General features: G+C 37.9%; 1 protein-coding gene across 6 annotated transcripts in view; it reads right to left on the bottom strand.

Moving 5' to 3' along the window:
- Window positions 1-20,828, bottom strand: part of col21a1 (collagen, type XXI, alpha 1) — a 39,668-nt gene that overhangs the window by 5,011 nt on the left and 13,829 nt on the right. For 5 of the 6 annotated variants that reach the window (XM_046868383.1, XM_046868351.1, XM_046868358.1 and 2 more), the window contains 10 exons: window positions 20,310-20,363; window positions 12,129-12,173; window positions 6,401-6,454; window positions 6,215-6,268; window positions 6,071-6,124; window positions 5,866-5,937; window positions 1,727-1,762; window positions 1,449-1,493; window positions 826-858; window positions 324-470 (listed from right to left, as the gene is read on the bottom strand). In XM_046868383.1, coding sequence (XP_046724339.1) covers window positions 324-470; window positions 826-858; window positions 1,449-1,493; window positions 1,727-1,762; window positions 5,866-5,937; window positions 6,071-6,124; window positions 6,215-6,268; window positions 6,401-6,454; window positions 12,129-12,173; window positions 20,310-20,363 — 594 coding nt within the window. The remainder of the gene's footprint in view (window positions 1-323; window positions 471-825; window positions 859-1,448; window positions 1,494-1,726; window positions 1,763-5,865; window positions 5,938-6,070; window positions 6,125-6,214; window positions 6,269-6,400; window positions 6,455-12,128; window positions 12,174-20,309; window positions 20,364-20,828) is intronic. The other variant, XR_006928039.1, reaches the window with a different exon arrangement.

The raw sequence follows: 20,828 nt of genomic DNA, 5'->3' as shown, positions 1-20,828 counted from the left end.
AGGGTAGTAGAGCTTGACTTCTAACAAAAATATGTAAGCAAACGAATGGTTCTGTGAATTTGAATTAGACTTTCTCAATCTGATGTGAGAGCATGCTGTCAGATCTTGAAAATTTCTCAGACAATATCAAGAAAACCAGTAAGATTACAGTAGTTCTTCAACGACTGAACTTTTGCAAGTTGTAGAACAGCTACCAAAGGTTTTAGTGCTCAGGAGGTCAGATCTTCTTATTGACTAGTTAGTGGCACTAATATTTTCCTCATGGTACAGATTTTATCTGTTTGCACAAAATGTTTGTTTAGAAACAATTCTATAATACTTACAGGTCGTCCTTCAGGTCCAGGTGGCCCAGTTTGCCCAATGACCCCCATCTGCCCGATGGGCCCAGGAGGACCTGGTTGACCTGGCAGACCCGGTTGTCCCTGGTGACCTATCTGTCCCCTCTGTCCAGACTCTCCTGTTGTCCCTTTCTGACATGCACACAAGCACAGCCTCAGCAAAATAACGGTCGGAAAGTTTTCATTCGTTCAACATACAGACAAAAATCAGGTTTTTTTTATATGACTACTTATGTATAAAGAAGGATTATTTGTTTATACCAGTAGCAGAATATGTATATTACTATACAAATGTTCCTCTATATATATATTCACACACTCTATAAACAGCGTAGTTAATGACATGCAGCTACCAGGTGTTAAACTGGTGCTAGTTCAAGCTGGGAAAACTGGGATTGAAATTTAATCCAGAAGTTTTTTATTGAATCGAATATTATAAATCTGAACAGCATGCAATTAAATGAAATTACTCTAAACCTTAACTCACCTCTCCTTTTTGTCCTGTCAGCCCAGTTAAACCCTGGTCAAGATCAAATTTAGAGGTTATTTAGCAATAATCCATAAGCAGTGCTGACTTTGCCCTTCGTTCTGCACAACAGGCTTTTGTATGTCTTTTGTAAATCGGACTACAATGTCCTTTTAGTATCATTATGTGGAGATTTACACTGGTGTTCTCTTACGTAATGTAAAGGGTTTTACCGCATTCTCACCTTTCAACATCAGATTAGACGCTGTTTTTAAAGGCCCAAGGCGAAGGGCTGTAACTTCTTAATAGTTTTTTTCAGAACACAGTCCTCTAATGATCAGTCATTCCCAGACTGGTAATTTTCCTGCTACTGGAGCCGGGGATTAACTTGATTGTCTTATTATCAGTAATTAACAAACAAAACAGCCAGGGTTTTCTCATGGCACAAAATGAGGCAGTTCCTTTTGCATGTTCAGCTCGTGTCTTAGACTTTTGTTGAATACCTTAAAATTATCGCTGATAATGCCAATGCTTTTTTATATTAATCTTATGTGTATAAGTCCAGCTGTAACTACTGAAATGCAGAATAATGTCACATACAAAAGAGATTATGTACAAGTATAAGTGTGAAATATCAAGCTTACGTTAGGACCAGGTTTTCCCAGATCTCCTTTGTCACCTTTCAATCCCTGATGAATTGAAATGAAAGAATATTTTATACAGGATAGAGGAGGGATAAGATAAATGATATATATTGAAATATATAATGTATAACTAAATAGAATAGCACATCTAGAATAATATTTGTGAAATGTTTTTTTATTACATACACATTTTAAAGAGAAAAGATATAATAATATAAATAAATATCATTATTAAAAAAAGTTGCATTTTATATTGAAATTTGAAATGGCGCCCGTACCGCTTGCCCTCTTTCACCTGGAGCTCCGATTTCACCCTGGCGAAAGATAAAAAGATGATAAGCAGATCATCATGAACAAGCGGATAAAGGTAATATAATCGCAGCAATATTCCAGCAATCGGCGCCTGTAGCAGATGGGCATCAAGGATTGAGATCTGATATGTTTAAATGCAATAAATCTCTCTGGTTTTATAAGAAATGATGTTTTAGCTTAAGGAAAATGAACATGCTCACTGTAGTGTCAAATATCTTTAAAATAGTGAAAATAAATCCGGTTTCTTTGTGTGTAAACCTGCCACCTGTATCCTGGAGCCAGAAAAACCTCCACAGACACATCACAGAATTCTTTTCTTAACAATCTTGCACATTTTATTTTAAGCTTTAATGCCAACCGTGTTGTTGAGCAAAATAGAAAATAAATCCTAGCCATCTGGGGAACAATCTGGAGTTAGACTTTAACTAAAGCTTATTTCACAAACTGCACCATCTAAATGAACTTGGAGTGAACTATAATGTTCCTGTAAAGGGTCAGGGGCCATCAAAAAGCTTGAGAATAAAAAGCAAATGCAAATTTAGTAGTGATGGCAATGTGTTGACGAGTATAAGTCTTATCATATAAAAACTCCATGCTAAGGTGCAAAGGTGCTCCGAGATCCAGTAAAAAAATGAATCCAGGAATCACTTGAAGTGTAAAATAAATCTGATGGAACTACACTGGCAGTTCAAAAGTAGCAGAACAACATGCATCTGCAGCAGTACAGTAGGTTGCTTCTAATTTACACACAAAATAAAAGGGTGTCATGTGCAAATGTACCACTATTAAGCAGCAGTGGTCATTTCATTAATTGTCCAATCACAGAAGATGTGTAGAAACATTGTTGTTATTTTATTTGTCGTATCATATGGAAAAAGTCGAACACACTGATTGGGGATGGTGTTCAAGAATTTGCACAAATTTGCACCAAATCCTGCCAATGCTCAAGTCCAACACCAGGGTAATTTCCACCTAATAAGATATACCCCTAATTTGAAATCTACAGAGTAACTGTCACAAACGTTATCGAAATGATTGCAATAGTTTCTATTTAAATTTGACAGCAAAACCACTAAATAAAAGTGTGGCTGTATTTCTGCAACATCTTTGCATAATGACACAAAACTTGGTAAGTCAGAACCAGAGGATATGCAACAAATCTTGTTTTTTGCGCAACCTACAGTTTAAAAGTTACAGTAACATGCATCTAACATGCAAAGCATCATCTACTTGCCATCTATCTGCCATTTGCTACTTCCGCTAAATTGATCTGCACCCACACCGGCCCTTTGTGGAAAACATCAGCCACCCCTGGGATAAAGAACAGATAAAGCCTCAAAAAAAAAAAAAACTTCCAGCCCTAATGGCTTAGTGGGATAAGACCTTGTGGACAAAAGCAGTGGTTCTTGGCTCATTTCTGGCTGGTTATACTGTCTCTTCTTCTTTATTTAGAACAAAAATTACTTTATTTCATTGACATTTTCTGTCTGATAGTAAAAAAAACAAAACACCCACAAAAAAGAGAGCAGCTGATGTCAGTCTTAAAGGATCAATGTGTTAAAGGTTGTGGGTTCAAGTCTCACTTTTTCTATAGGGCTTTAATTCTTTCCTTATCTCTCTGATGAAAAAGATCTAAAATCTAAAGATATTATTGAACCAGGGATGTTCTACAGCAGAGCCCATGATGCTGCCCATCACACCACCAGAGAACAAATAATGGCTTTGCTTAATGGACATTTGTCTTGTGCTCTGCAGCTTTGTTGGGTGATGATTAAAGCACGATAATGATTATTTTTTTACAGGTTTTAACTCTGTCAATGAACCTGGATTATGATTCGCTTTTCCTGATGTCTTTGGGATAATTTTGTGTACATTAGAGCATCAGTGAACCGCTTTATTGGGTCCTGAATCTATTAAAGTTCAAAATGTCTTTTAAATGTCTTCTGGCATGGAGTCTGAAAAGAAGGCCAGTTATCTTCACTGCCAAAGTTACAGTCAAGGGGAATTTATCGCTCCCAAACAGGTCATCCCAGACTTGCCACGAGAAGTCAAGTAATAACTCAGATTCAAATATGGTCTAATGAGTTACTGAGTATGAGTCAAGTCCAGGATGCAGCTACGTATTTCAGTTGCCTTCTCTGTAAACAGAGAGCCTTTTGATTTGTAAAGTTCTCCTTTAGAGTTTCACGGGACACTTCCTCATAGCACATTGTGGCTCTAAATCTAAACCATGATGGCATATGGAGGTAGTTTGTATCAGGTACGTCTACTGGAAACAAAAGCCGAGAGGGTTTCAGAACCGCAATTCTGCGAAATTGGCTCTGAGACCACAATCATTTCTCGAAATAATTTTACTCTAAATAATTTTAATTTCAGTTAATCACACCGAATCCCTGCCTCTGAATCGCACATTTTAGCTTTTGGGTGTTAAATTTTTGTTGTTTTTATGTTTATTTTTTAACTCATTATTATGTAGATTCGAGTTTTGTATTGAAGATGAGTATTTTGATTATGGTTGAACTCTGAGTTCTTTTTAAGTCGTTTTGTTTGTTAATCGTTTGAGGTTTGTCTTTATTCCTCCAGGTCAAATCTGGAAGAATTTTCATTTTTTTCTCTCTGGTTTAAGGGAAGAAAGGCCCAAACCAGTTTGGATGCTTCTAAGTAGCTCATTTTTTAAACATTTCATTCTCTACATTTCTATTAATATCTAAAATTATATATATATATATATATATATATAATTGCTCGATAAAAGTCATGGTGCCTGGTTTAATAATTCAGCCATGTTTTTAGGGGGCCAAGCACAGAAGGTGCATAAATGCTCTTTTGTTCTTTTGCATTTTCTTCTTCTTCTTCTTTTTCCAGTTTAGTCTGTCTGTTAAAGCCCATAGAACCATGTGGTAGAAAGTTGTGAAATTTGGCTCACTCGTTTGGCCAAAGTTGTAGCTGCACTGTTGGGTTCATTTTGGTCTAATTTCAAAGTACTTGTTAATCATAAACTTTGAACCATATTTCAATTTGTATTTCCATCCATGCACCCCAGGGCCTAACTCCCCCTGGGCCAAGATTAGTTCTACTTAAATTTCTTCATGATCTTTTACCCCATCATGGCCCAACACATCGTCCAACCATGCCACCAAACAGGACGTAAGGCTTTATCTCAGCAGCGACTTTGTACATCGACACAATACGTAGTAGGCACATTAAGAGCCATGATCTGAGGCTTTGCAACCACTTAGAACATGCCCCATATTTACATGAGACGTTTTGTGACTGTGCCACCTTGTGGTCAAGAACTGTAACAATGTAAAGACTTTTCCTCATACCATTTAAAGAATTTGTGTTAAATTTAAAGTTTGTCTTTTCTTTAACACCTTGGACTATGCTGAGATGAATAAACACCTGCCTCTGAAATGCACGTGTACTTCCTGTCAGCCATCTTGGTTAAAAATATTTTTCCAAAACCTCCTACAAATTATGTCCAATCACTTCCCTACATCACCTTGAACAATGACACAAATGTTGATTGGCATCTTCAGGACGATGACTTCAGCACCTGACAGCTCCACCTACTAGTCAGAAGGTACAACAATACTGTAATCATGATTAAATCTAATCCTGATAATTGCTAGTTTTTCTCCAAATATTGAATAATCCTTACCAGATTTGTCTCATATTATTTTAGTTTATTAATCTAGACCTTTCTTCCTACAGCCACTACCATCCGTGATCATAACACGTATACATCACAGGTAGAAGAACAAATCGCAAGCTCTGTTTTCCTTTTGCTTGGCAACAGTTATAGTGAATCATGTGAATTGGCCCCTGGGGTCTTGTTTGCAGCTTGCAGCTTGTTACTTTTACTAGTTTTCTTCAGTAAGACTTGGCATGGAGAGTTCAATGCTCGCAGGAAAACTTTAACAGAGCAAAATAAGTAGCATTTTTTCTGTGTGTATCAAGTAACAAAAAATGTACTATAAAAATTTATGAATAAAATGAATCCATTTTAAAACTTTACGGCGGTTAAATATTGGAAAAATATTTTTTAGAAATAGTTTAAAAGTTAATAGAGTTGATAGAGTTACTGTGTAATTATTGAACATACCTTAGATCCTTCTATACCAGGCATTCCAGGATGTCCTGTCTGTCCTGGGTTGCCAGGTTCACCAGATTGACCCTACATAATAATAATAATAATAATAATAATAATAATAATTGTTATATATATTAAAATCTTAAATAGTATTTACACACTCATTTATGTGTATAAACAGCCTTTAAATCTACAAAAATATTAAATAATATTTTACCTGTTGCCCAGGTAGCCCTGGTTGACCCTGCATACCAGTGTCTCCTTTACTACCCTAATGAAAGAATGAAAGTATATGAGTAAAAAAATAAATAATAATAGAAAATGTTGTGTGTAATATCAGGTTGAAAACATGCTTTCTGACCTTAGGTCCAGGTAATCCAGATGGACCAGGTATTCCAGGCAAACCCATCTCACCCTGTGGAGGACACTGTTATTTAGCATTTTTCCTCAAGCAAACATTACAATAATTGAGACTTTTACTAGGATTGAAATGTAATAAATACAGGAGGGGGTTCAATGTAATTGCTGAAAGCTCATATAGACTTACATTGTCTCCTGGGGTGCCTTTTGCTCCCTTTGGTCCTGGTAATCCAGTCTCACCCTAAACAATGAGATGTCCATTTTATTAGTTTAATATCTATATTTAAATGAAAACATATTCATATTTACAATTCACAAAACCTCACTCCAGATGCACAAATGTGGGGAAAATGTGTAATCTCACTGTCCTTGACTATGCCATGCATGTTGGTGCTGATCTCTCCATGGCGTTAATGAGCAACTCGAAAACTTTGGACTGTGATTAATATCAACAGTTTGCTACAATGGATCAGGAGAATTCACAGTTTGCATTTAAGCGTCCATCACTGAACGATGCACCTCATCAATGATGGGACTGTAATGAATGGACATTCGGTGTTGATGTTGAGGATGGGTTCCTTTTGAGTCTGGTTCCTTTCAAGGTTTCTTCTTGAGAGTTTTTAATTGCCACAGTGGCCACCTGTTCGCTCATTAGTGATAGAATTATGAGAAACTTATAGGCACTAAACATGTACATTCCAAATTAAAATCTTCTTAATAGTATTACTACTTTATCTTGTTTTGGAAGTAGGCATTATAAAATTGGTACATTCTGAATAAAAGGAGGCACATGATCAGCGATAATCAGACAGACTTTGGCATTCAAAACAAAGCTTGATTGATTTTATGGGGTCAATTCCTTCCATCATCAGACCTGCTTGAAATGTTGGCACAAGGATTTGAGCTCACGGGTTCATGGATTTCTGTATCTTGTTGGCAAATACTGATCCAGTCTATTTTTTGTAATCCTGTGCCCACAGATTCCTCAGATGATAGGACTGAAATCTAATGTGGTCTCTTGCTGTCGCATTCCATTCCTTTCACCACCATGTTTGGCATGTTGCGCTCCATGAGTTGCTGTTCTCCTCACTACACCTGTGAAAGGTGGCTATTTTATTAATCACAATCTTTTCTCCGAACCCCTGAGACGTTCTCCTCAGACCTTTCTGATAAACAAGGTATTTCTGCCTGCTTATTGGATTGGATTTTCTTTTCCTGTAAACTCTGCAAAAATCTGTAAACTGTGAGCAAAAAATCACATCAGATCAGCATTTTCTGAGAAACTCAAACCAGCCCACCTGGCATCAACCACCATGCCACGTTCATAGTCAATGCCATCTGATTTTTCATGTTTTTAAATATGAACTAAAGTTCTTGGCCTGATCTGGATTGCATTATATTTAATTTTTTTTGCTGTTGCTTGCTGTTTGATCAATTAAATTATTATTATTTAATGAAGCGTTTCGATGTCTTAACTCTAACCCTGCCTTGTGTAAAGATATTAATATGGAACTGTATTGATACATATTAGTGATTGCAACCCTTAGAATGCATTTAAGACATCGATCAGATCTACATGTCAAACATGCTGCCATGGGCCAGGCTAATTATCAGCAAACTAATTATGAAGCTATTCGTGAGTTCAAATCCCAGTCACAACAAGCTAGCGCTCTGGGGCCCCTACACAAGACTCTTAACCCCACAGGTGCTCTGTTGTATGAATTAGATAAATGTAAGTCGCTCTGGATAAGAGGGAGTCTGACAAATGGTGTAAATATAAAAAGTGTGAGATGTTCAAGGTGGTCCTCTTGAGCAGTGGAAAATTTTTGTGTCTGTGCTGTTTTCAGTTTTTTTCTATTTTCCCACACCCCCTTGTGTTGGCTCTGTCTTCGGCTTTCTACTGTAATAGTGGTGAAAGCACCTGTTAATTGTAGTGGAGGCCTGGGAAAAAAGGACCAATGAAGAGCAAGAGCCTGACCAGAGGAGGCGGAGCCTACAGTTTAAAATTAGCAACCTGAAGCCCTGCTGGGGAAGAAGGAAAAGGAGGGAGAGAACTGTCCGCTAGTTGCCCGGTCCGCTAGTTGCCCGGTCCGCTAGTTGCCCTGTCTGCTAGTTGCCCTGGGTTAGTGTAGTCAGCTAGTTTGTTGCTGTTTGTTAGTCAGGTTGGCTTCCAAAAATACAGCCTAGAGTAGTCCCTTTTTTTTCTATTTTCATTTCTTTGACACTATCCATGTTCCTTTGCTTGTGTAAGTCTAGTCTTCTTATCACCGTTTGTTGATCAGTGTTTAGAATGTACCACTCTGATTAATTCCCCTAAAATAAACTTGACTAAGTGCAATGTGTCCCTTTACCCTTGACCGTTGTTCTTAGTTTATATAAAAAAATAACTCAGATATCAGAATGTGTGTATTTGCAGACGTGTACAAATGCAGCAGATAAACTAACCAATTAATCATCAACAATGCGATGCATTCACCACTGCATTGGTTCAGATTTTCAACACAGACTTGAACCCAAGTTCAAAAATAAGGACGTTATAAAGTTTTATAAAATGAACCAGACTCAAAAGAACCCATGCTCATCTGAGTGCTACCTGAATTTACATGTATAGTATTTGGAAAAAGCCCTTATCCACAATGACTTATAATTATCTGATTTGTGACAACTGAGGAGTTGAGGGTTAAGGGCCCTGCTTTAGGGCCCCACAGTGGCAGCTTGGTGGTACTGAGAAATAAACTCACAACCTTCAGATTTTTTTGTGTGCTTATTCACTAAAAGGAATGCACTTAAATCCAGCTGAGCGCTTCTAATCTACTAACAAGCATTTCAACACATGGACACCGAACACACAATGCAGACGCTGTGGAGGAAAAGTACACACAAACCAGTTGCCCAGCTAACGGCAGACGTTGTAAAGCTTCTGGAAATCTGAATCGTTGTGCCAAAGTCTGTCACTCGTGCAAAAGGACGCCTGCGCAGCAGATTCCTGGCAAGGACTCTTTCCTTAACGAACAGCACAGTCTGCAAAAAGACGTTTATCTGGTATTTGCAACACACACAATATCAGCTCTGAATTATTCGCATTTGTTTGTCATCAACACTGTAGTGCACACCCACAGCAGAATGTTCTCAGAGATGTTCTGTTATAAAAACCCAGCATTGATTGACATCACACACTTGGGACTAACTAATCAGACGTTCTTCATTCATCATAATCTGAGGCAGGGTAAACACCTGAATATTATCTGTCCTGCTGCCAATGTGCTCCTGAATCTCCGATATATACGAGAATGTCTAGAACCTCAGTGAAATCCGAAAGAGGCAAAGCACAAAGCTGTTAAAACTCAGAAAGCTCTTCAAACAACAACCAGAGTTTCAACAGAAACAAATGAGAGCTGAATAAAAAACACATCTTGAGTGCCTTGGCTTCATTTTCTCAGCAGATGAGATTTCAGCAGGAGCCAAGATAAGTGATTCACTAAGTCAGCAAGGTCTTAAAATCAGAAGCCTTCATGCCATGGCGCATTACTACTCCAGATTCATCGAACACATTTCTACCATCACTGCCCCTCTCTGAGATCTACACTGGGCATGTGATGAATGACACAATGCAACAATTGTAGAGTAACTTACAGACAGATGGACAGCATTACTCTGTCATACAGTATTACCATGCCATTCTCCAATCCAAAGAAAGACACAAAACATATTGGATTCCATGACTGGGCCAGGCTCTCTCAGGCGAACAAGGGGGAGGGAAAAAATCACTGTACATGCAAGCTTTGCACTCGGTCACCCAGAAATATGCTGGCTGGTGAAAAAAGTTAATAAAAATCTGGCTAGAAAGTGGTGTTCTGTAAGAAAGTGTACAGATTTTCTAGTCCTAGAATTGTAATTGCATCTACACCAAGTTTTCCATGTGACCACAAGCCACTTTGACCTGATCTGGAGTATACTTCAGAGTGGAATACAGGAGGTATAAAGAACCACCTGGCTGGAGTCACTGGTCCACCAAATGTCACATAGTACAAAGGGTTTCAAAGTTGCCAAAAAAGAACATTAACCTTTTTCCTACAGGATGTTCCATACCATGGCCATGACATGAGGAGTATTTGAAAGAGAAAGAGATATTCAGACACCATCCTGTGCACCAGATAGCACCCATTCAAAGACCTTACAATGCATGCTGAGATGTTCATAATTCACAAAAATGTTTATAGAAAATAATGTTCTAGTTCCAGGAGTTATCTTCAAACTTGCCCACAAAAACAATCGAGGCACCAGGAAGACCATATAAGTTTTTTTCTTGTTACTTGACCCATAAATTAACCATGTTTTGGTTCATTGTATTTTATTTTGCCACGAAAAAACAATACAGAATTGAGAGCTGGAGGTGGCGGCTCAGTGCTTAAGATATTGTACATTGGCCAAGAAGGTCAAAAGTTAAAACCAAGCTGCCACTGCTGGACCCTTAAGCAAGGCTCTTAACCCTGAACTGCTCAGTTGTAAGTCTTTAATGCTGTAGATGTAAATACCTCCCAGAGGTTGTCAATAATAAAATAGCAAAACCTCTTTTTCTGTAGAATTCTCTAGACGGTATTACTGTAAAAATCAGCCCCAGATTCCTGCATGAACAATCGGCACAAAACTCTCAGAACTTTGGATTTTTCTGAAATTAAAGTCTGACATTCGGTTGATAACCAAGTTGAATAAATTCCAATACACTGTCAGGATTTTGTTATGCAATGTGAGATGATGTAAATATTTTGAAAATCAATGGCGAGCAAATCGTTTAATACAATATCCATTATCAAAGCCACCAGAACATCTAATAATGGATATAGAGTGTTTGGTGAACTGGGATATTTGTATGCTGTCGTCCCCTCACATTCGCACGTTCACTCAGGTTTGTTGACGGTGGTGTGGTGGGTCGTCTCTTATCCCAGAAATCCTCATGTCTGTGTTACCTTCTGGTTCTCCCTTTTAGTTCTGCTGCCATAGCGAGTCTTGCCGGAGTCCAAACTGCACAGTGACATTAACTTTCATACAACAATAAGGACACTTAATAATCCATATTCTTCTCTTCCTGTCACCCTCTCTCTCTCTCTCTCTCTCTCTCTCTCTCTCAAGTTAAACATGCGCCTGAGGCTCCAGTGACCACTGTTCCTACCCCTCTCCCCTCAGTGGATCTTCCCACTTCGTCCAGGCCTGCCTCTGGATAGTGTTCTCTTCGACTGGAGGCGACTCTGTGCAGCTTGGGACGGTTTCTCATCAACGCCTTGGGTGGTTCCTTGAAATTCCCGAGTAAGAACGGGAGCTTTGAGGATGGATTGGACTGTAGTTAATGTCAACAGTCTCCTACACTGACTCAGGAATACAGTTCGCTTCTGATCACCATCACTGCACCCCACAACATTGTATATCTGCTTCAAATGGTCATTCGGTGCCACAGTTGCTCATCAGGGACAAACTTACTTACAAAAAACATATTTACTTTTAATCACCACATTATCTGTGTAAAGCTGCTTTGAGGCAATGTTCATTGTTAAAAGCGCAATACAAATAAAAATGAATTGAATTAAATTGAATAATAATGAGGGGCTCAAGAGGCGTTAAGTTTACCCGATCACTTCCTTGTGGCAACACAACGAGAGAAGGATTCATAGGTAATCTGGTTATGCAAAAAAGTGCACTTAGCTATATTAAAATTGGTTGTATCAGAGCTTGCAGGATGATCTTACAGAATTGGAAATGCTACAAAACCCCTGAAACCGTTCCTCTGTAAAAGTTTAGCATTGGCGGCGCAGTGGCATGCGGTGGACTGTGTGATGTGGGTTAGGCATGCTTACATGGTGCATTACGTAAAAAATTTATTACAGCTAAATTGACAAAAAACATAAACAAGAGACACTGACCTTTAATCCCCTTTGGCCTTCACCTCCAGGCATTCCTGGTAGTCCCTGTAAACAGGAACAGGATCTTAAACTATGGAGTAGTGTTTTGTAATCTATGCTTAAAATGCATAGAAGACAAAATGTATACATGAATATATAATATATATACATATATAATACTCATAGCTATAGGCTATGGAAGATCAGATCATTTTCTACACACGTATAAGGGTTTCCTGATGCTTCTAATGCCTCAAACACGCGTGGTTCCTGGAACGAGCAGGTTTCCTCCTGCTGTCTGGATTAATCATATATAATATGAGCTGCTGCAGCTTTGACAGCCATAGAGACTAATAGGTTTAGCAGGATGTTGCTTTAATGCTAATGCCAGCATAAAACAGGAAGACGCTCCACCAAAAGCCCTAGTGAAGGAGTAGAAAGACAACTATTTAAATAGTTCAGCTTCCTAAACCATGTGTCGATGCTGTAGTTCATTTCCTCAGGACAAACATTTCATTCCGAAAAGTCTCGAAGACTAAACACAGGTTTTGCAGGTTTGCACCTGAATGAGAAACAGTTATAATAAAATGGAAAGAAATGTTTTTTTTTAAATTGAACTACATGGAGACAAATGATGAAATATAAAGAGCAGGACGTCAGTAAAAGTCGGTTCTAGATGTTCGTTTTTCATAAGTAATGTGTTATATATTGCGAGCACCAATGTCTGGTCAGATGGACATTTTTTCAGAATAAAGTTATAGCAGGATGTAAAATGCTTTCAGCAAGCACACAATAATTGTTTTTTGGATTTTGAAGTATTCCCAAGCAATCCCTGCTTCCTCTTCAAAATGTGATGTATGATGGACCTGTACATGATGTCTGTTGGAAAAATCTCCTCCAAAAGTCAACAAAACCATGAATTATGGTTTTCGTTTTAATGAATATTCCATCGTTTGTGTACACCTGACTATTTTATCATCCCGTTCCACATTCAGTCTCAGTTGTAATAACCTCCACTTTTCTGGGAAGATGTTCCACTAGATTTTGTGGAGATTTATTCACCCACAAGGGTGTTAGTAAAGTCAGGTACTGGTGAAGGTGAGGTGAGATGAACCTCTGTTCAATAAGGTTCAATAAGGTTGGAGGTTGGAGCTTAATAGCAGGAGATCTTCCACTTCAACCCATGTTACAGCAGATCTTAATGGAGCAGGTTTTGTGAACTGGGGCATTTTCATGCTGGAACAGGTTTGCATCTTCTAGCTCAAGTGGAGGGAATATTTCATGCTACCACATTTAAAGACGTCCTACACAACTGTGCTTCCAACTTTGTAGTAACAGATTGGAGAAGAACCACATATGGCTGGAAAAGTCAGTTTTCTCCAAACACTAAATTTTTTTAAATCAGTAATGAAAAGCGTTTTATGACTAACATTATACGGTTGCTATTAAAACGAAAACTTCTTGTCTTTAGGTTTTTATATGGTTTTAAAGGTTTACTAGAGAATTGTTTTTTTTATGAAATCGAAGCGCTAATAACGTTGAGTTAAAATGCCAGCGATATCGGTGTGATATTACACTAGTCCCCCAGGATGTCTTTGTTTTATGGGTTCGAAATATATTACTAAATATTCTTAAATATTGTTTGAAAATTGTGTTTCGACAGCTATTTAGAGTTTTATCTCTGGGAACTGATTTTTGCCACTCTGATATGCTGTGACGCACGTTTTCTAAAACCTTGTTCTAATTGGTGAACAGAGGTGACGTGTTTTGTGCTGAAAAAAAACCCAACAACAATCGTAATAAAATCCTTGGTAAAGTCTGTTTTTTTTATGTTCTAAACCAATGTATTTTGCCTTAACGTATTTTATTAAGAAATAGACTTTTGTTGTAGTACAATTCGAACATGTTCCTGAAGGGAATTAGTTTTGGACAAACAATAAATCCAGTGTTCATTGAATTTAGGAGGAAAGTAAACAAACACTTTATAATTTAGTGCATCCAACAAAGCCACCTTGAAATAACTCTTCGCTACATTTTCCATGATAAGCTGAAGCAGATGTTTGGTCTGCGTTTTGCTCTGCGGGGATTAGGAAATGAACATGGAAACATGTTGCAAAATATAGTACTTTCCATTTCTTCAAGGACACACAAAACAAGGGACCGAACAATGCTTTGGAGGGGAATGTAATGGCAAGGCTTAGTCATATTAACGAGTTTAAGTGAGATGTATTAGAGACAAGGTTTTACGAGTTTGTGCATGAATGACACGTTGGAGACAAAGTATTTCAGTTCATGCTTGGTACTTTCAATGTTTTCATGGTTCATCTCACTCAGAGACCACCAGAGCCTTTCATACCCCAAAGTGTATTATAAAAGCCACATCTCATAAACCAGATGCATAACGACAAGAATTCAACAATTAATATAATTAATCAAAATGAGGAAAAATATATATTTTTTCCATGCAATTTTTTTTTTATAGATTTAATAAAGTCTCCATTTATTCGGAAGAACAATAAAGAATCTGTACCTGTTTTGTTAATATAAAATGTCTGGAAGCCTCTTTATATTGCTGGGTTTACAGATATGGACTCTTATTAATCCAGGCCTCTAGCAGGCAGCTTATACACTGGGTTTATCTATAATTATACTGTTCTCACTTGTCTTGTGATGAGTTGTGAAATAAAGCCTCTGGTTCATAAGCTCATGTAAGTTAGATATCTAACCAGCCAGTAGCTTTAAAACTGCATCATTGCACAAGGGTTTCTTCCAGTTGATTGGTGTTCGGCTTAGTCATTACCACTTAATCTCTGACTGATAATGATGGGTTAATGCTCAAACAAATCTTTATCTCTATTTGTTGTTTAAACAGTGAGGCTTTCATTTACTTTCCAAATAAAAAGGACCGATTTGCTTGGGCAGTTGGATAAATTGTATTAATGAAAAAAATCTTAATGAAATAAAATATATTACATTAATAGTACACAGGTTTTAATATAAACTGGTAGATTTGTATGTAAAAGTGCCCCATAAAGAGCAGTTTGTCTCAGGACCGAATGGCTGCCACAGGAAGTGTTCTGCTTGTTTAGCCCCAGTGAAAGCCAGAGGTGGCAAAAGTACACACATCCTTTACTTAAGTAGAAGTACAGATCCTCATGTTTTAAAAGACTCGGGTAAAAGTTGAAGTACTGATTATACTTTTTTACTCAAGTGAAAGTGAAGAAGTTTTGGCTCAGACATGTACTTAAGTAAAAAGTAGTTATTACTTCTACCTATTTTAGCTGTTAACTGGACCTCACATCATAGATAGATGATGCCCACTCTGAAAACATTTCAATTCTGTCCTTTCTGTGTTGGATTTATTTCCTGGTCTTTAATGAAAGATAACCCCACCAAAAGAAAAAGAAAAAGCACTTCTGTGGTATCTCAGTGGGTTAAGGCTTGTGCCTGAACATGGTCCTTAATATAGTCCACGCTGGTGATAAGGTTTCCAAGCCAGTCCTACATGCCTTCTTTCTTACTGTGCTGGCATGAAACAAAGTATCAACCCTCCAAAAAGCACACATGCTTTTCAGCAGTGGTCGCTCAGTGGTTTAAGGCTTGTGCCTCATCTAAACATGCTTCTCAGTCTGATCTCTTCCATGGTTCATCGGCTTAAGGCTGCTGCCTCGCTGATAGTGAGGCTCAGGGTTTGAATCCTGCTAGTTACAATGTTGGTTATGTTCCTGCTTCCTACATCTTTCTTTAGCTTTATATTCTTGTGTTGATGGTTTAAAGGTAGATAGACCTGCTCTAAACAAGCTTCCTGGCCTGTCTTCTCTGATGGTTCAGTGGGTTAAATCAGGTGTTGTGCTTTTGGTGGGGTTCAGGGTTCGAATCCTGCTTTCTGCCTGCCAGTCACGATCAGGATTCACTTCCTACATTTTTCTTTAGCGATATATTTTTGTTTTTAATGGGTTGAAAAGGAAGATAGACCTGCTCTAAACAAGCTTCCTAGCCTGTCCTCACCGATGGTTCAGTGGGTTAATGTTGGTGTCTAGCTGGTGGTGGGGATCAGGGTTCGAATCCTGCTATTTACAATGTGGGTTCAACTTGTGCTACTTACATCTGTATTTGCTTCCTACATCTTTCTTTAGTTTTAAATTTTTGTGTTGATGGTTTAAAAATGAAAGATAGATCTGCTCTAATCAAGCTTCCCATCCTGTTTTTTCCTGATGGCTTAGTGGGTTAAGGCTGGTACTTTGCTAACGTTGCTGGTCAGGGTTCAAACCTGGCTTTCTGTCTGCTAGTCATGAGGTAGGTTAAATTCCTGATTCCTATGTCTTCATATTCTTGTTTTGATGGGTTAAAAAGAAAGATAGACCTGCTCTAAACAAGCTCCCCAGCTTGTCCTTTCTGATGGTTCAGTGGGTTAATGCTGGTGCCTCGCTAATGGTGTGAATCAGGGTTCAAATCCTGCTAGTCACGATATGGTTTTGCTTCCTAAGTTTGTCTTTAGCATTATATTCTTGTGTTGATGGTTTGAAAGAAAAGATAGACCTGCTCTCAACAATTGGCACAGCCTGTCCTTCCAGATGGTCCAGTGGGTTAAGACTGGTATTTTGCTGTTGGTGGGGTTCAGGGTTTGAATCCTGCTTTCTGTGTTTCTTTCTGGTCTGAATTTCTTGCTTTGAAGCATGAAACGAAGGATAAACCCCCAAAAAAAAGAAGGTGTGTTGTGGGACTTGATGGCTTTGTGGTAAAAGCCTTGCCTCTAAGCTCAGAGGTTGCTGGTTCAAATCTGGCTTGTCCCCACACTGGGTAAGTTGTGTGGAAGTTAGTGTGTGGTGAGCAATGGAGTGGGTGACTGTGAACAAAGGGTGTGAAGCCTTGCTGGTTACAGCCTCAGAAAAAAAAAAAAAAAAAAATTGAGGGTGATAGTTTTGCATTTAGGGGGAGGAGAAAAGTCTATTAAATGGATTTTTCTCTGGAGCCTATGTTCATACTTTTTTGGATGTTTTTGCTTCATAACCCCCTGTTTTCAGCTCCTCAGATGCCAGGGGGGCAGACGCCTGATATTGCCCCCCTGGTTCAGGATATGCCCTCGGAAACCGTCCACATCCAACCTTCCATGTAGCCATTTCTGACACCCTTGGAAACCATCCACATCTGACCTTCCACGCTGCCATTTCTGACACCTTCATCACTATTGTCACTGGAACCTTCCACGCTCTTAACTTTGAGTCCTGGCTGGGGTTTGAACCAGCAACCTCTCAACCCAGAGGCAGAGCTCTTCCAATTGAGCCACAGGATCTCCTGCAAGAGCCTGATTTTTAGGACCTTTTTTGGTTCTTTTATAAAACTTTTTAACAATTTAAAGGAAAGCTAAGGGGTAGGAATTGAACCGGGTGAGTCAGATTGCAGAGGCTGCATCACTAAACCACTACACTACCAGAGGGGTGACAAACAAGGCTTTGCTTATTGGACTCTTGGTTTTTCTATAGTTAAGAGACCACTGTTTTCTCTTAGATCATGATGGTAGAGGGTCAAAACTTCTCCTTCCTGTACATTCTCTCAGTTACTCGAAGTCTATGAGAAGTGACTCAGGTACAAGAACCACATCTCCAACACCTGCACCACTGATATACCATGATTTACCAGCAACCAATTTTAATGACCTTTTATTGTTCTGTTTTTAAAAACTTCTTATAATGTTCAATATGAAACTAGAGGTAAGAATCGAACCAGGAAAGTCTTTCATCATAGATCACTAATGGCATTACTTCAAAACTCAAAACTTTGTGAGACATGTAAATAAGCAGGAAAGACAGAGACAAAGACAAAGAGACACAGACACAGCTTTAGAAAGAGTGAGAAACAAATAGAGAGACAGCAAGAGAGAGACATATACAGTGAGACAGAGACATTTACTAAAAGAGACACAGAGACAATTAGATAGAGAAAATAGAGAGACAAAGATAGCGAGATATAGCCACTTCCTGTTGGAAGTGTTTCTCCCGAGCGACTCTTAATGATCTCATTTACTAAATGAGCAGTAGTGAGTTAAGTGCTTGCTCAGGTGCCCAAAACTGGCAGCTTGGAGGTGTTAAACATGTATCATATTTACAGCATGTGATATGTATGTAAGCATATGTACAGTGATTAAATATAAAGGCTATATCAGTGCAGAGACGTGTGGACATCATTAAGAGCCTTTGCTATGTTTCCACACGGACTGTTAATGAGGTGATACCGGAGAGACTGCCCCTCTTCAAGTCAAGTCAGGAAGCATATATATATATAATTATGACATTTTACAGATTTGAATGATGAATTGTTTTTATCTGTACGATCAATAAAGACAGTCATTTAAGTTTGTGTCGCCATTATGAGGGAAAAACCCACAAAACGCCACCCAGAGGGTAAATTGTGTAAAACATGGCGGATTTGGTGTTTGATTTGAGACTCAGAAATAAAACAAAAGTTTACTGATTAAAAATATTTTTATCTGGAGTTAATTTATTTATTTAATATCTAAGAAAGGACATTGTGGATAAACGTATTTTTTGCTGAATGTTTTAAATGTATATATATATATATATATATATATATATATATATATATATATATATAATAATACAAATCGAATGTTTTGTATTATGTTACCTAATGTTACCTAATGAATGTATGCAGGCTGAAGATCCACATATAGAACACAAGCAGAGAAAAGATGATGATGATCAGGAATGTGTCTGTTCTCAGTCATGTTCTCATCACTGACTCCCTCTGTCTCATCCACATTAACCCCAAACTTTTTACTGCCTTCTGCCTGCTGATTCTTAGCTCTGTAAACTAGTCCACATCTGTGGTGAGTGAGAGTCAGGAATTTATACACCAGCGAATTGAAAAAGACGCGCAGTAACAGGAAATCATTTGTTCGGCTGAAATCGGCGCGCAGTGAAAATTAAAAAAAGAAATTTCACCAAATCAATGGATTAAAACTAAAGTAACGAGCCGGTTTTGAAAATGTAAGAAGTAAAAAGTACAGATATTTGTGTAAAAATGTAATGAGTAAAAGTGAGTAAAAACTGATACCAAAAAAATCTACTTAAGTACAGTAACAAAGTATTTGTACTCCGTTACTTCCCTCCTCTGGTGAAAGCTGTCAGGTCAACAAACTCTAACAATCTGAGAATTTGGGGTGAAAAACCCAGATTCTCCTTCAGGGTCATTCCAGAGTGATCTGGCTTTAAATGCAAGCAAAGCCTGAGCTGAGACCATGCAACTCCCCATCTCCTGTCAGTTTTGTTTTTTTGGAGAACATTTTTAAGTCATTAATTTCTGCTTTACAGTTCGTGAAGCTTTAGATTTAGCCTTTTTATTATTTTTTTTTAAGAGGGCACAACCATGGAGGCAGATTGTACAAATTCAGTAACAATCCAATGGATTCTAGATATAAAGCATACAGTAAGTTCGCTGGTATTATTGTTTTTGTTGTTTTGGCTGTTAATGCTAAGGTTTTAAAACACTATTCCTCCATGGCAATAAATACAAATATAAAAAGCAGCTGGCAGCTTTGGAAGTGTATTGTTAAAAATACAAGCAGTCTAGCTGTCCAGAAATAAAAGCACTTATCATCTTACTTTCTGTTCATGGGGCAATAAAATGTTTAGTTGCTACTGCATTGTATGCTCTGTTTACAGCATGTAGATTTTTACAAATGATTACTAAGAATATCAGAAGAAAAAGGCAAACGTTTGAAGTTCGAAAGGAAATGTGTATGATTGCTGTATTAGTTTATGGTTAATACTGAATCATACACCACTGTGGGACCTTGTTGTAAAATCTTGACATGCATTTCCAGTGGTGAATCCTGTGGAGTTGGAATAAGCAAAATACAGCCAACATTAATAATACTTTGGTAATACTGGTTATAACTTTGAGAAACTCGCTTATTGCCCTGTTACAGTATGCTATTATGGTTAAATGTTGGAAAAAAAGGCCTTCGGACGTTTATGGCGAAAACTTTTATTCTTTAAATGACACTGAACCGCAAAAGTAAACGTAAGATTTGTCATGGGTTGTCGTTTTGCTCTGATTTAGATCTTTATTAGATCAGGATATGAGAGAATTCAATTCAATTATTAAATTCCGGCCTTCCAAGATGAATCACTATTTAAATATTATTGGTGCGTAAAAATAAATATTTTAGAATATACTCACAGGATGTCCTTGTGTCCCATCTTGGCCAGGAATTCCAGGAGTACCAGGATCACCCTTAAGAACCAATACAAAGGTTCATGTTTAGAAATAGACAGCACAATAAGAGTATTAAACATTGGTGAAATAACTATACGTGTATATTTACAGTCCGCTCTGAAGGTATTGGAATGGCAGAACCAATTTTCTTTTTTTCCACATACTGACGTCTTTAGAGTTTAAGATGAAGGAGACAATTCACCAAACAACCATGGCATTAAAATCATCTCCCACTGGTGCATCCACAAATAGACACATCTAGATATACACTGTACAAGTCCTGTAAATTGTGATGTCAAATTTCCATTAGCTGAACTTCAAAAAGTCCCTGAACAGTTTTTACAATATGAAAAAAAAACATTATCCTGCTGAAAAAAAAAAACTCTGCCATGTTGCAATAAAGGGAGGTGGTAGATTAGTGGTTAAGGCATTGGATTTTGGATCTAAAGGTTTTGAGTTCAAATCCCAGCCACACCAAACTGC

This window comes from Silurus meridionalis, chromosome 2 (genome assembly GCF_014805685.1).
Source record: "Silurus meridionalis isolate SWU-2019-XX chromosome 2, ASM1480568v1, whole genome shotgun sequence".
NCBI lineage: Eukaryota > Metazoa > Chordata > Actinopteri > Siluriformes > Siluridae > Silurus > Silurus meridionalis.
The sequence above is the reverse complement of the archived record's forward strand: the minus strand, read 5'-3'. Positions and strand labels throughout refer to the sequence as shown.